Source organism: Acipenser ruthenus, chromosome 1, assembly GCF_902713425.1.
Source record: "Acipenser ruthenus chromosome 1, fAciRut3.2 maternal haplotype, whole genome shotgun sequence".
NCBI classification, from domain to species: Eukaryota; Metazoa; Chordata; class Actinopteri; order Acipenseriformes; family Acipenseridae; genus Acipenser; species Acipenser ruthenus.
The window spans coordinates 42,375,775-42,391,693 of NC_081189.1; the positions used below are offsets into that span (position 1 = coordinate 42,375,775).

General features: G+C 35.9%; 1 protein-coding gene across 3 annotated transcripts in view; it reads right to left on the minus strand.

The window, feature by feature from the left end:
• The window catches only part of LOC117421089 (transducin-like enhancer protein 4), a 90,050-nt gene extending 83,767 nt beyond the window's left edge, over positions 1–6,283 (minus strand). For 2 of the 3 annotated variants that reach the window (XM_034035023.3, XM_034035022.3), the window contains exons 1-4: positions 5,385–6,282; positions 4,814–4,911; positions 3,849–3,912; positions 3,474–3,518 (exon numbers count right to left, since the gene is read on the minus strand). In XM_034035023.3, the coding sequence (XP_033890914.1) occupies positions 3,474–3,518; positions 3,849–3,912; positions 4,814–4,911; positions 5,385–5,429 (252 nt within the window). In that variant the 5' untranslated portion in view covers positions 5,430–6,282. Of the gene's footprint in view, positions 1–3,473; positions 3,519–3,848; positions 3,913–4,813; positions 4,912–5,384 lie in introns of all 3 variants that reach the window. The other variant, XM_059025418.1, reaches the window with a different exon arrangement.
• Between the last annotated feature and the right edge of the window lie 9,636 nt (positions 6,284–15,919).

The following is a 15,919-nucleotide window of genomic DNA, read 5'->3' on the forward strand; positions in this document are numbered from 1 at the left end:
ATATATATATATATATATATATATATTACAGCACAATGTCCTGATTAGGAACAATACATAACATGTGTGTTTACATTCTAGTCTGGCTTTGCTCACGTTTACACAAAACAGTATTTACAAACCAATGTTCTTCAACAAGTTTCTCATTTGTGGGAACAGGCAGTCCATAGTGTGCAAAAGGGGGGGAAAACCTCAAAAACAGCAAGCATTTCCCCATGCTAATAAATACATCATATGTTTTTGCAAAAAAAATGAATACAGTCCTAACAACTGACACTTTGTTTTTATATTAATATAACAGAACTGCTTCAGGATAGTAAAAATGCTACTCCACCTTATGTGATCATAAAAATAAAACACATTATGCGATTAGCATCATTTCATTGTCTGTTAATCAGCAAGAGTCCAATCGCTTTTGGAATGTAGAATGTGTTAATACACCCAGGCACGCCCTGCAATCAATCATTTCTTCTTCGTCTTGCTTTAGCTCCAGAGCAATTATTTTATTACTTCTCACTACTTAATTATTCTAAGTGTCTTCTGTACCAGCCAGCCCTGACTTAACTTATTTACACATTAACTCTGGACTTCTTTTTGGCAAACCCAGTCTATTCCCAGCACCACGCAAGGCTTTTTATCTGCCCTGGACACCTTTTTTCAAATAGATGAAGTAGATGCCGATTGATTTGCTGTCGAGCGTGGTAAGTTAATAGCAACAAATTGCTGAGGGGCCTCCATCTTACTGCTCCACCATGCTCTGGCAGTTTTGCTTTATTTGCTCCATGATGGGCAGCAGTCAGGCCTCTTCAAGTCAATTTCTTCTTAACAACCTGCAATACGTTTCAATGGTGAAAACAGAGCCGTTCCTTGCAAGTCAGAAATCAATACTCCTATTGCCCTTAGAAAATGCTAAACAAGCAGTATCGGCAATCCACTTGGTACTAGAGGGTATCAGATATAATGCAAATCCATACTGCTTTCCTGCACGTAGTTATTACAGTTTGCTAAAAGGGTTCCTAATGCCATTTATCATCATTTACGATTGACCTGTACAGCTGACTATGATATCCCATCAGCCAGCCGGGCCCTTTCATTTCTATTCAATTAATATTTCAGCAACTCTGCTATTGCCAGAGTCTAGTACTGAAATTTACATTAGTCGGAATGGAGCGTTTCACTGAAGCAGGGCAAAACAATTAAATGTAAAGGTAATGTCATCTACTGCTACAAGAATAAGAGAGACAATCAGGATTTAAAGGAACCGTGTTATCGGTCCTGATGGCTATAAATAAATCTCAAATAGACACATTTAGCCTATATAACCAAATTACAGTACATTTGCATATTTATACATAATCACTTTTGTTACAGCTTACTCAAAAAATCTCCTTCAAAACAACTGAGGCATTACCAACCGTTTTCACATAACATGTAAATATACAAAACACACACAGTGTATGCATCAACTCCCACATGGTTACTGCAGGATTATCCTTTTTGTCAATTTGTTAAATTACAGAATCGTGACTCCATCAGAGATATTATTTTCTGTTCCAGTAAGAAATTTTGCGAGAAAATAAATAAGCTTTGGTCACAGGCAGCCAAGGAGAACCACAGCTTTATCAGAGCAACATACGCAAAGGTTTCAAATATTCAAATATCAGGGCCACCAATTACTAGCAAACCTCCAGTGACTCAAGGGAGACCTGCCCCCCACTCCTGCAAGATAAACCTAATAATGAATAAGCCTAACTTAATCTCAACAACTAGGTCCAATTGTGCCGCAGGACAATCTCCCTGCATTACTGCCCATTTCCCAGCCAAAAAGTACAGGAACCAAGGTGGTCTGCTTAAAAAAACATAAGCAGGTTTGGCCCTCAGCTTGAACGGAAGTAGTGTGTATGTGGATGGATTGGATAAAAGAAATATTCCATGGCAGAACAGCGATAAATCACTAAGGGGGGGTGGGGGGGGGGGGGGGGGATTTTTGTCTAAAGTTAAACATGAAAATGATCCAGCTCCAAATTACAAATTAGTTTTGGAGAGAACTGTATACCACAATGCTAAAAAAGGATCATTTTAATGAGGCACATTAACTTAAAAATGTGTGCAACTTTAAAGAATGATTTTCTACATAAACTACAGAAAGAAAAAAAGAAACACAAGACCAGCACTATTTGAAAAATTAAAAACCTTAATTATAGTAAGCAAGGGTGGAGGCTTTTTTTTTTTTTTTTTTTTAAACAAGAATAAGTCCCATTGTTTCTAATTGGAGCTTAGAGGAAATTCAGTAAACATGTAACTTCTAGAAAGACCAATAAGATAAATTAACCATACATGTGCATCTAATGGGAGCAATGAGGGAGAAAGTGTTATACCCAGCAAATATAAAATTGCAAGGCTATGATCACTTTGTCTATTAAGACTTCTAATTACAAATATACAATTTTTTCCAAACTCTGTGGGCAATTGCTGTAGATAATTTAAGATTATTCTTGCAGAAGATTGTAAAGCTACACCTACAAATTAACCTCCTCAGGTGTCACTTTCTCGCATAGCCAGTTGGACACCTTCGCTTTATTAATTTAATACTCAATTCTGCATTTTGCTGGGCACAGTAGAAAGAAAAAAAATACTTAGTCTTACACCTGTCTATTTTGAAGACTGTGATGCCAAGTACAAGGTCAAATTAAACTGTTTGCATGTTCTTTGTGTACAGAATTGTATTTTGCATTAAGTGGCTCGCAAAATCAAATGATCACCCCGTGGGTAACAAAGGTCAGCAGTTTCCGCTTCATACATTATGCCCCAGAGTGTTAGATGGGCATGTGTAAACCAATCTATTTTCCCTGCAGGGAATAGAAAGCCATCGCCGCTCCCTGTTTCAAATTGCCATTAGATGATCCCCAGCCTGAACTAATGACCAGTCTGTGTGAGGTAACAATTTGATCCTCATTATCTCCTATCAGCCACTCTCTCACTGGGTGAATTTTTTTATTTTTTTGGAGGTAGAACAGCTACAATTTCCTGATTAGACCTTGCCTAAGTAGTGCCAGGGGACCAGAAGAACGACTTTAGCATAATGACTTCAAATCTACAGCAACGGTTAACAAGATATACAGAGGAACTGGTGCACATCTTTGACACATTTATGTTTCAATCTTAATTACAACTGAAAATTAAAAAATGGGGTGCTAAAATTATATTTATTTAAAGTGAAAGGAATCGTTTGGGTTATGTCTGCACCACTTCATAAAACTACAATAAACATATAGGGTTTCTAGACTTAATTTGATTTAAAAGCATTTCTTTTAAGAGCATTTACTGAGCATTATGATATTAAGCTACTTAAAAGTATGTCTTTGAACTAGTTTATGTGCAGGAGTTCTCATAATTTGACCAAAATTGAGTCAATAATGAATTTAAGTCAGGCCGTCCCCATTCTAACAGTCTTTAAAAAAAAGAAAACATACCTGTTTGTGCATCTCTATGTTCAGTCCATACGACATCTCGTAATACTGTGAAAGAAATTAAGACTGATGTAATGGTACCAAAAAAAAACAACAAGCATTTTAAAAAGTCGAAAAGATGTGTCTCTAAATTAAGTCAGGAAATGTTTTACATGGCAGCATTTAACATCAAAGGTATCACATTAAATGTTAAATCTAAGACATGCGCCACAAAAGCGTTATTGAAGTACAAAACATACGCTGACTAGACAAACAGATTACCACTGGAACCCTTGTATAAACAATGAGAAAGTGAACGACTCCTTTCTGCACTGCTCATCTTACAAAATACAGCACTGTATATAAAGACTTAAATCATTTCTTATGCTGTTCTCTCACCATGACGTAATGTCGCTGCATTTCAGTCTTCTCACTAGCCAATTTTTCACACTCCAGCTTCAAACTGTTTAAAATAAGATACAAAAATGACAAAGTTTACAGAGCTCCAGTCTATGTGTCAAATATTCTTCACTGTGTTTTTGTAAATTGAAAACACACATACTTAGGCCAATGGACTAATTAAGGAATCGCTGTGTTTATTGTAAGAGCTTACTACCTAAATCGAATATAAATCCACATTTGAATTACGACATGGTGTTCCTCTATACAATAAGATGATCCTGTTGACAATGTCGCTGAATGACACAGTAATTTAAAATAAATGGTTCTACTGTGGTGAGAGGAAAATGACTCAGGGATAAGAGACATAATAATAATAATAATAATAATAATAATAATAATAATAATAATAATAATAATAATAATAATGTTAAGCTCCATCGTTTAACTGGGTTAGTTTCACTGTCGTGACTTGTTTCACACAAGTTTTTTTTTTTTTTTTAGTTTTTTATTGTCACACAAAGAAACCGTTCTTTGAGCAGTTAGGTCAGAACAGAGTCTTTATATTTGTATTTTTGCTTGGACCCCACATGTAAAAAAATAAATAAACACATTAAAAATGTTTAAGTGAGAAATGCAGTTAATGGGACAACTGAAATTAAAGGGAATTTTAAATATTTTAGCACAGGGTTATTCAATTATAAAAAGAAAAAAGGAAACAAACACCGTTTCCTTGTTGGGTAATACAGCCGCCTCACCTCCTACCTGACAGGGTGATTGAAGTATATAGTTTGTATTATTGTTGTACAACCTATTCCATAGTAAGCAGCAAAAGCAAACAAATTGCCCATATAATATACTTCTTTAAAAAATAAAGTTTTTGTACATATAGAAAATTATAAAAAATTAAATGGCAACAATGACACTTGTATTATTAACATGGGAACTGGATATAGAGAGTTTACCTGTGGTACTGAGCCTGTAAAAACTGAAACTCTTCTTTAATCCTATCGCAGGACTCCGATATGGTGAATTTAAAGGGCTGGGCTGGTTGATGTGGAGCCTAGAATTAAAACGCAGAATAATCTGAACACCTAGGTGCATGGTAAATTGAAATCAGTGCATGCAAGTAGAGTATGCCATTCTGCAAATCACTCTTTAAATGTAAACGATGGTACCTCCCAGGGTATACCCCCAAATAATGGTTACATGGTCTGTAAACCATAAACCATGGAGGGTCTACCACCGTCTTAATCGAAGAAAAAAATCATTTTTCTATGAAAATAAAAATATAAAGTAACCTACAATTGCACGGATATGGATAGTTGTGTACTAGTCCAGCAATTTATCCATGAGTTTTGATTCACATAAACCAACTATTTCAACACATTTGCTGTAGGGTGCAGTGGCAAAGCAGTCGACTTAATTCTTATCTTAAGTTCTGTGCGGGATGACAAATATGAAACTAACACAAGCGAGCAGTCAATTTCGCGTGGGTACCAGCATCAGAAGCGAGGATTTCTCCCATATACTTACTGGGTGCCTAGCCTGGGGGTACATCTTGCTCAGGTCTCGAATCATCAATATGGTATTTATTCCTTCCAGGATGTTAACAACATGAAAATATAACAAATTCTTAGTTATTCACATAAATTCGACAGCCCTCATTAACACTCCCGTCTTCTCGGAAGCGTGGAGTAATTTCCTCTACAGTTTCATGCAAGAGCGCTTTGTATCCGCTTATCCCTTCGCAAAGAACGTTGCAACATTCCCAGGTGTTTTATCTTAAATACAACAGGAAGTATCTTCGCTTCCAATGTAAATTCGACAGGATTGTGTCAATATTTTAAGAACTACGAGCATGTTTATTCTTAACCTTTGTACTGGCTCGCGGTCTGCCGACTACTAGTCCGGATTGTAATGATCGGAATTTCACATTTGTATAAAAAAGCATCCCATCTCCCTTCCAAAGATTTTCTTTCACCGTTATGATTTTTTTCTTCCTTTTGATTCACTTTTAGTTTGTACTACTCTGTTTTCTGAATTGTTCTGTTCATTTACTAAGCTCAATAGTTTTTTGTTTTTTTTATCACTTATTTCTTTCCTTATTTGCACATTTTCTAACACAATCCAGACCCATCGCCGTGAGAAGAAACGTCTGCAAAGTGCTCCCTGTACAGCGCTAACAACAAGCCTTCTGTAGTGACTTCTTTGACCAAATTTAGCAGCAGCAAGTCATTAAAATTCTGATATATATTCACAACAACCCGCAGGGGTGACTGTAGCCTTCCGGGTAATGTAGTCGCATTGAGTCATTCGGTCTTAGACTTTCAACGTGAAACCCTCTCCCTAATAACTACAATTTCCTGAAGTCTCTGCGAACAGTCCCGGGGCGAGCAGAGAGCTAAGAGGTGTAGCTGGCATTAAAGATAACCAATCAGATTAGACCGTATAGAAGCCTTGTCCGTGTTTTTATGTCGATCATTACAGTAAAAGCCAATAGTAGAAGCAAGGCGGAGTTTGCAGTCTGTGCCCCACGTGGAGTAAAGACGTTTAATCAAAAAGCGTCCAATAGCAGCACAGCGCCACGCTCCGCCCAGAGCAGAACGCCCCTGTTTGCTGACGTTCTATAAGCGAGCGAGTAACATTTTGTTCAGCTGTCAATCAAAGTAACGTGGTGGTTATTTCTCTTGCTGGCAGTGAAAACGACAAGTGGAATTTCTCCCATTTTGTTTCGCCTGTCCTTTGCCGACATCTAATACCATTTGGAATTCTGGTTAATTAGTTGTTGAATGTCCTCTTAAAGAGACAACGCCTGTTGCTACTTCTACTATGACTACAGTTCTGGCTGGTGATCTGTAGTGAATTCTATAAAAAATACATTACCAGCAAAGAAGTCAATAAACTCATTTTGTCTATCAAATCCGTTCAACAAAGCTACAAACATATACAAAATATCAGTATGTGAATTACATTTAAGTGGAAAGAAGGTTCCAAATTCTGGAGACACCTGCTTCCAGAGCATTCTCTCTCACCAAACATATAACTTTATTTTTAACATAATCAAAGGAAAGCAAGCCATACATCCTCCTGGGATCAGTGCAACTTATATTTGTATGGATGGACTTTTTATTCTTTGTATAATTGTAACAAGGTTAAAATTCCCCTGTTATCTTTCACATATTTATATGCTTTATTTTTTTTTTATAATTTTACACTTTGATTAGTGCATTAGTGCATGTTTTATATATTATTGACTAACACTTTGTAATTGATTTATCACATTCTAGTAGCTTCTCCATTCAGTTCACTTGTTATGCCTTACTGGGTTCCGACTAATTGAATTATTGATAGTTTTATGCCCCTGAATATAAATAGCCCACATCTCTTGCAAAATGGATGGCCATCCTGGGGATAGGTTTCCTACTTTCTTTCTGCCTGCCTGTCTGCCTGTCCGTCCATCCTTAGTTGTGTTTTTGTTTACGCAGGAGTGGGGACACATTTTAGTGTTTGGAACGGAGAGTAACAGAGGAAAATGAAACAAGCCTGTACATGGACTTTCCTGACGATAAGCTTCCAGCTGACATACAGTATGCCAGTTTAAACAATGAGCGTGAGTGAATTAAGAGTTTTTAGCCTGTCGTTAGCTGATTGGAACCTATGGTATGGAAAGTAAAGCAAGAGATTGTTATACAGATTTTTCTCTCGCTCGGATGTTCCTTCCCCTGCACAGACAACATATGTTTTTACAATGGTCAGTGTTTGTATTATTATCCTCTATTTACGCCTGGTTAACAAACTGTACCCTTACTACATTCACTAAGCACTTTCTAAAGTGCAATATTGCAGTTTGCACTTTGGTGATTTAAAATTACTATTTTCATAAATCTTAATTATGATGATCTGTTACTGGAACATCACTTGGATATTGAACAATGTGTTATTGCTCTTTTAACCGTGCTGTCAAATAAAAACATTCTCGTTGATTTTATATGTATCTATTGTCTGTGTTTTCTTGGTGACACTGTTCCCTGTATTTTAGCTCTGTATCTGAATATAAAGAACCTGATCAGTTATCTAATATTATTCTGTGCTTATCGCACTGAACTGGCATAGATGGACTATATATTAAAAACAGCCCCTCTGTTTGTAGTCCCTCTGAGTGAGCAGGTGTTACATAATAACCACCCTGTATAGTAATTTAATGTTAATAATTCTCACTGCTGGTATGCTAACTGCAGTAAATCACTTCTGTGTTGGTAAGGCAAATATTTACCTCATTATAAAAATACAAATGATAAAGTTGTTACCTAGATGTCTAGGAAATACAATTGGAAAAGATGGATCTTCATCTAAGATCTTTGGAGCACACAGCAGGCCAGCTGAGACCAAAAGCTATTATCCAATGTGAGAAGTCAGAGGTCAGTGTACACTTCGTCGCACAGTATGTTTTCATTTACCAGAGAGGCCCCTTTACCAGACATAAAACTGGTCACTAGTTTCAAAATGCAGTGTGTGGAAAAACTGAACTGAAATGAAGCCCCCCCCTGAATTGAGGTCATGTTACAGTTGTAGTCAAAAGTTTACATACCCAATGGAAATTTATAATTTCTAGAAATTTCTCAAAAACAAATAATTATAGGAAACATCTTTTGTAGCAAAAGTTTTTCTTTTGTGGATGAGGAAAAAGAAATAGATGTCTACAGTTATTTATTTCGGCAATGTTTTTGCAAAAATGCTAATTCAAAACTTTTGACTACACCTATATTAAATGACTTAAAGTCCACATCCTTTTTCCTGCCTTGTCCTTAGTTTATACATTATATAAGAGCATGCATGAAGTCACTTGGCTGGGGTATAGCCACACACGCTGCCCTATATACAAAAAAAACCTCTGGAATTAGAATAAGGTTGAATTCGACAGTATATTGTGGACGTGTATGCTCAGTTAGCAGCATTCATAGGTGCCTCTAGTCTGAAGGGTTCTAGGTTGAAATCCTGGGATGTAAAATGGCATTCCTGTCTGTCCTGCAAGCTTTCACAACATTCCACAGTACCTGTGGGATTATAAAAGAGCAGAGGTAATAACCCCATGGCGTGACTATAAATCCCTGTCTATTGCGTCTCCCGATTTCAGTTCTCCAATCTTTCCCTATAAGTCCATAACCAGAAGGTGAACCTTTTTTCATGTAAAAATCATCATGTTGGGTCATAAAGGATGTAAACCATTCAACCAGATATTAGAAATTAACATTCATGAAAAAGGTCATGCAGTATCATTTGCATGACCTAGAGACAGGAATAGGGATACTTTGTGTAAATAAAACTTCATGCTGCTTTGAACTGCTAAAAATACTGGCTGTCATATCAAACAGCCAATCAGAGTGTAACGATAACAGCGTCTGAGAAACTGTATCCTTTAACAACAACCAGCGACTTCCTGCAATCAAAACGATGTTAGCATGGGGGCTTGTTCAAATAAAGCTTACTGGACTGAGGCCAAACAAGGAGAAAAGCAATTGATAATGTGGTTTCCAGAACCCGCCCATCCATCAAATATGTCACTCCATAATATTTTATTTGCCTTTGGAAGAAAGATCTTTAAAATTCATTGTGTGCACTTAGGAACAAAGTGTCCTTGTGTACTTAGATAATGCTTCCTTTTTCATTTGTTTATTTACTCTGTATTGATCACAGCTTATTGTAACAGCCTTCCTTCTGCGACTTGGACCATATTGTACTACTATAGTTGCAGGGTTCAATCAAATTCCATTACTTGGAAATATGATAATCTAATTAGAAAAGGCCAATACTCGTCCTGTGGGCTAAAAAGGGATTGGACACTAGACACGATTGTTTGATGGAGGAAAATGATGGCTAAGTATGTGTTGATGGGAAGCAGCACCTCCAAAAAATTCCCATGGCTGTTTTGTTATTGCATTGCATTTTATAATTTATATATATACTGTACATAGGTATTTTTCATGTTGCATGATTTTGTTTTCTTGCCTCAAACCTCAAAGTAACTGTTAAATGAATAAAACAGTCACCTGCTCTTACTTGCCTGTGAGCCCTAATAATACAAGTAAATGACAAGGGGATAGGACCTGTCTTAATTAGATGCAAATGTTTCCCTTTGGTGATTTGTTAATTCATGTAATTTGTCTGGATAAGAATAACAATAACAATAATAAGAAGAATGCATTAATACTAGCCACATTGTATTACTGAGCAGATAACACTACATTTATCATTAGAAGGTTACAGAGCTCAACATGACAGTTGAATGCACTTTGCTATGGTGCGTTGACCCCAAACATCTAATGCTTTGGAGTATTCATTCTGACATTTCTGACAGAAAAAACAATATGGAATATAACACTACAGGGCTGATGTAGTGAGTTTGCAACCTCGCTGAAGGGGCTTACAGCTTTTCCTGCATAAAAGACAGTGCTGGAATGAGGGGTCCTCCACATTGTAGCCAGTTCACCCACCGCTGTGTAAAAGGAAGGCTGCAGCCATCCAGGCCTGCCTCAACCAATCAGAGCTGCTTCAGAGTATAGGTCATCTCAAGGAGTACTCGCCAGCTAACAAATACAAAATAGATTGTGCTTGTCACGAAGAATACATTCTGCTTATGAACACAGTTCTTGTTATGGTATGTAAACAGCATTTCTGGTTCAGCGACTGTCTCAAACATGATCTTCAGGTCAAGAGAAAGCTAATTTCCCTCATCACGTCTAGACATCCAGTACTGTTGCTAGCTAGCCTCATAAATGTCTGTTGGTTCATGAGCAAAAAAACAATACCCTCTGCTGGCTAGCAGAGGAAGGGCATTTTTGCTGCAATTAAAAATGTACAGTTGAGAGAGGTACCATTAATATTGTGTGTGTTGCATCTTGAAAACTGACTGTTGATAATAATAAGAGTCAGATTTAAAGGAATTATGTGAAAAGAGAGTGATACCCAATGAGTCTTCATTCATTTAGTTACATCCTACTTTCATTACTAATAAAGGTCTTCCAAGAGTGCCTGGGAAGGATACAAGTAGCTTACAGATACACTTACCACCATACTGGTACAAAACTTAAACCCAAGCTTACCACTTATATACAATATACACAAACACTAGGGGGGGGACGACTAGAAATACCTGCAATATGTAGCATACGCTTTTGGGAAAATAGTCTTCCCTCACACAACTGAATATTTTGTCCAATTGATGCCATTGTTGCTGTAATAAGAGCATCAAATCCACGTCAAGTTCAGTCACATAGGATATGACAGATATTTCATATTAAAGATGTTTGTTTACTTTTTGTCCAACCCTTTATTTATATATATATATGCTTCTACATCTGTAAGCAAGCATTTATGTAAGTATGAATTTCAACATGTCCATACCTTCTCACATTATCACATACATAAACCCTTTTCATTTATTAGTATGAGTAAATAGAGGCTTGCCGTAGTTCTAGGAGCGAGGCTCAGCTCACTACGTTAATCCTATTGCTTCCTCAACCTATATAGTCCAGGCTCACCTTCCAATATTTGTTCTGCAAGCTTTTCTCCTCCACTGCCTCCTTTGCAACTGTATCTCTCTTCTGTGGGTTGACCCGGCCTTGGTGACCTCGGAGGTTGCACCTCAAACGAGGGCGGCTCCTGTCGGTCCAGAAGGTGAGATCCTCATCCCACACCACACTTTACGTCTTACAATGCTGCGCTTTGATCTTTGAATACATATCATTTATACCATTTATAATAAAATTATGCTTCCCCTGAATCAAATTAATACAAATTTAAAAGCAAGTATGTGGTAAATTAACACACAAATATATATTTTTTAAAGACAATGAAGAAGACTGAATACTTAATGGAATTACTTAATACTTAACAATACTCAAAAAAAACAAACTTATGTAGCATGGAGACTAAAAATAAAACCTTTGAACAAATACTAAGTGCAAGGAATAGTAGGAAGATGTTGATGCAGTATGAATACAGTATTTGTGTCAGCAATGTGCCCTGAAAAACCAATCACTTATGTCTATTCTAACCCTCTTCCAGTGTTCTGTTAGTCATTGTGCTTGAGTATGCTCCAGCTGTGAATGAACAGGCATTCTGTTGCCGCAATTACCTTTTAAAAGTATTTTACATATTAATGCCAAATTGCAATGCAGTTATTGCTTTAGTATGCTAAAGAGAATTGTGAAATTCATTTGTAACAAGTGGTTCTTACACCACCTGTTGAAAAATATTTGTATTTATAGAATGCCATACACTACTAGTTTTGTTAGTTACTTCCAGTTAAAAAAATCTGTAGTTACAGATCTGAAGCAAACTACATTCAGCCAATAAGACATACATACGGATCAATTTCTCTCTACCCAGGTTTTAGTAGTTACTCATCATTTAATTAATATAAAACCACACAATGGAAGCAGAGATGTAAAAGTGACTCATTATGAAAATTAGCTTAATATACCAGTGTCAACATAAAAAAATATAGTTCAATCAATAAAGTGAAATCAAAATGTAGTATTAAATACACTTATCTGCAAATGTTAAGTGAACACAACAGATGTGTGACCCTGTTACACATGAGTTTAATGGCTTTATCCTGGTCTCCTGTGGGAAATAGTCACACACACTAAATATTTCTTATTCATTCTGACACAAAGGCTGTCTTTTATTTTAAAATGTACAAAGGCTGAACCTGACTGACTATTTCCACATCAGAGCGATGATGTATTGTATGAACATCTTCATACAGACTCTATTTTGCAGCTCTAGCACTAGAAAATAAACAAATACAAAAATCACATTAACTTGTTAAAGTTAAACAGAACCAAAGAAACATTTTAAAAAATGGCAATATTCATCATCGGTATTAGAAATTGTCATGTAACAGGTATGTAGCTGGAGCAATACCCTTAATGCAATTTCCCTTGTCGAATTGTATAAACATATTTATTTTCTTTTGAAGTTTTTCTGCCTTTCATTCTTTGTTCCAAATCTTATATATAAAAAAACCTAAATGTCAAGTGAGGTTGCTTTATATCATGTACTGTCAATCAAAACACAAAGGCTTTAATGCATCTGTTGCTAGCTTATTGGCACTTTCCTGAAGAGTGTCTTTCAGAGGGAAGCTGGGAATAAATAAAGATTCTTATGGCCAGTTTCTCATTTGAAGCTAAGGAATCAAGGCACTTTTCAAAACTTCATTTTCAGCCTGATACCCTGAAGATTGTATCTTGATAATTCTGTATGGAACAGTTTATCTGGGAGGATTAGGTAAAACATGGGCTCACTATTAACACAGGTTTCAGTCTATTCATCTGGGCCACCTCTGTTGCTCACTATCTGTGCCCTTACATATGTCAGTTAATCTTATCTAGATCTTTTCAACTCCTTCTGGCGAAGCTGTGCTATCCAAGCCTCAGCCTCCTGCAATCCGTGATTCCCAACGATATACCTGACTTTAACTCCTTCCACTAGCCTTACCAGCAGTTCTAAACCACATCTCTTAACAATACCAGCTAATGCAGTTTATTTTTTTTATGATTTAATGAAAGGTGATTGTGAAGTATTAAACCACTGTCCTTTGTTTATTTTATTTTTTGGGGGGGGGGGGGGGGGCACCAACAAAACACCACTGCATAAAACAGTGTAGCACTGTTCATATACGACTGTTGAGTACATTTTAATCATCCACATAGTATTCAATACCTAAAAACACTATAGATTTAGTGATGTAAATATATATATATATATATATATATATATATATATATATATATATATATATATATAGCTCAAAGAGCCCGCTGCCCTTATTTAGCAGATGCTTTTATCCAAAGGGACTTACAGAAATTAAACAAAATATAAAAATGCGAAATACATTTTTTAAAAATGTTTCTTATAGGAAAAGGTCAAATAAAATAGAAAAAGAAAACTAAGGATATGGAGAGAAATGACAGATGAAAAGATATAGCAGACAAGCAAATAAAAAGTTATAAACTCAATATATATAAAGTAGCATTAAAAGGACTTTTAAAATATGGCCCAATGTTTCAAGCCACAGTAATTAACAAAACAGCTTGAATAAGTATTCTCAGTCTATATCATTTAAAATATGAATTACAACAGTCCTGGTTATGACTCACACAAAATAAAGGTAGTAGTTGAGTCGATGATGTAGCTGAATTAACCTTTTTTCAGGTGACCAACTAATAGAACAACAATTCCCCACACTTTTCTACCGGAGGCTCATTTTGATGTCTATTTGGGAGAGCAACCATTATAGCACTCCATGTACAAATACATGACATAACAGAGGCCGTTGTAAAACAGTGGCAGTGTCTCAATCTTTATTTGTTCATGTGCCATACACTGTGTATCCCCTAGGCTGTTCCTGGTAATGTTAACCTTTTACAGGAGTTCCAGATGAAAATGTGAAAACTAGACTTTGGGCAGAATAAAATGTAATAAAGATTTGAACAGAGTTGATAGGTCACAAAGGCAAAGGAGGAAAAAAAAACTTAAATGACATTTATAGCTGCATGCACTTTAAATGTAATACTGTGACAATCTCTGAAAATTAAAATGATGATATGAAAGACATGGGTTACAGTCAACTGTTTACTGTGATATACTATGATGAAAGGACCTCAAAGTGCAGTAAAGCATACTATAATATCCGCATAGGAAAGCATGACATAGTATTGTGCGTGGATCCAAGGTTTAATAGGAGCAGGTAAACAGAAAATGTGATCGCTTTTTCTTTTTACTAATTCTACAAGCATTCTGAGCTAAGAGATTAGCACATGTTTTAGAAAAAAAAAAGCTTAGTACTGAATATCTGCTTAAGGCTAAAGCCTAGCAGATCCATAATCATGCATGCAAAATATTTAGGGGGTGGACTTTTAAAAGTCATAAATCCTTCCTCATTACTAATGTACTTTAACTAATCCAATCCAATGTCTTTTGTTTTTTTCACAAGGTCTTTCCCCAGGCTGTTTAATGATGTATTTTGATAAACAGATCTTAAAACTTGTGTGGTAACAATATAACATCTCTACTAAACATGGGAACTGGGAAGCTGAATTACAATCAGGATAACTATACCACTACTTAGAAGGTAATAGGTAAAAATCACTGCATTAAAATTAAGCTGGTTAACTGGTAAGTTTTGTGTTATAAAATATTAACCTTTGAAAAATGAACTCAATTTAAAAATGTTCAGAGACAACATCAGACAGCTTTGCACGCTGATATTGCAACCTTTATATATATATATATGTATATATATATATATATATATATATATATATATATATATATATATATATATATATTGTTTCCTTTACTCTTTCTGGTATGTTTATTCAAATACCATTAACAATATGCAAAAATAGAGACTTGCTTTTAGATACAGGTAAGGCCTTCATAATTTCCCATAGGTCTTTAGACCAATAATTGAAAATGACATGTTCATTTTGAAACAATACTGGAATCATATCCTTGATGAAAGACTTTGTTTTAAACTAAGGGACACCAACGCCTGTTCGCTGGTTATTATGGGATCGCGTTGGTATTACTGGGATTAAAATAGAGCCATTCATATCATGCTGCCAGTCACTCAGGCCTACATTATTATTATAAAAGCTAGGGTTCGCTCTGATTATAAATCCTTTTTTCACACTGTGTTTCAAAACAGTCAGTGAAAGTATGAATAAAGCCTATTCCAAATCCTTGGTTTTGTATAGCTTGAGTTTGTTCTAAGGATGCTAAGTAATGAAACGATTTCCCCTACATATCACTGGCCAGCATGTACAGAATCTATAAAAAATACAATTTTCACTTCAAAAAGCAACTTTCATCACCATATCTCTTTTTATGTTATTACTTCAGCTTGTTGTCCAGCCTTCTGGATTCATTATTTTTCAAACCGTGTCAATTGAAATTCAGTCCAGGGGATTCCATTTTGTATTAGTTATAGTTTTACATTGGTAGGGAAGTTATAGGCCTGCAATTCAATGTACATATTTCCGTTCAGTCTTATACAGATA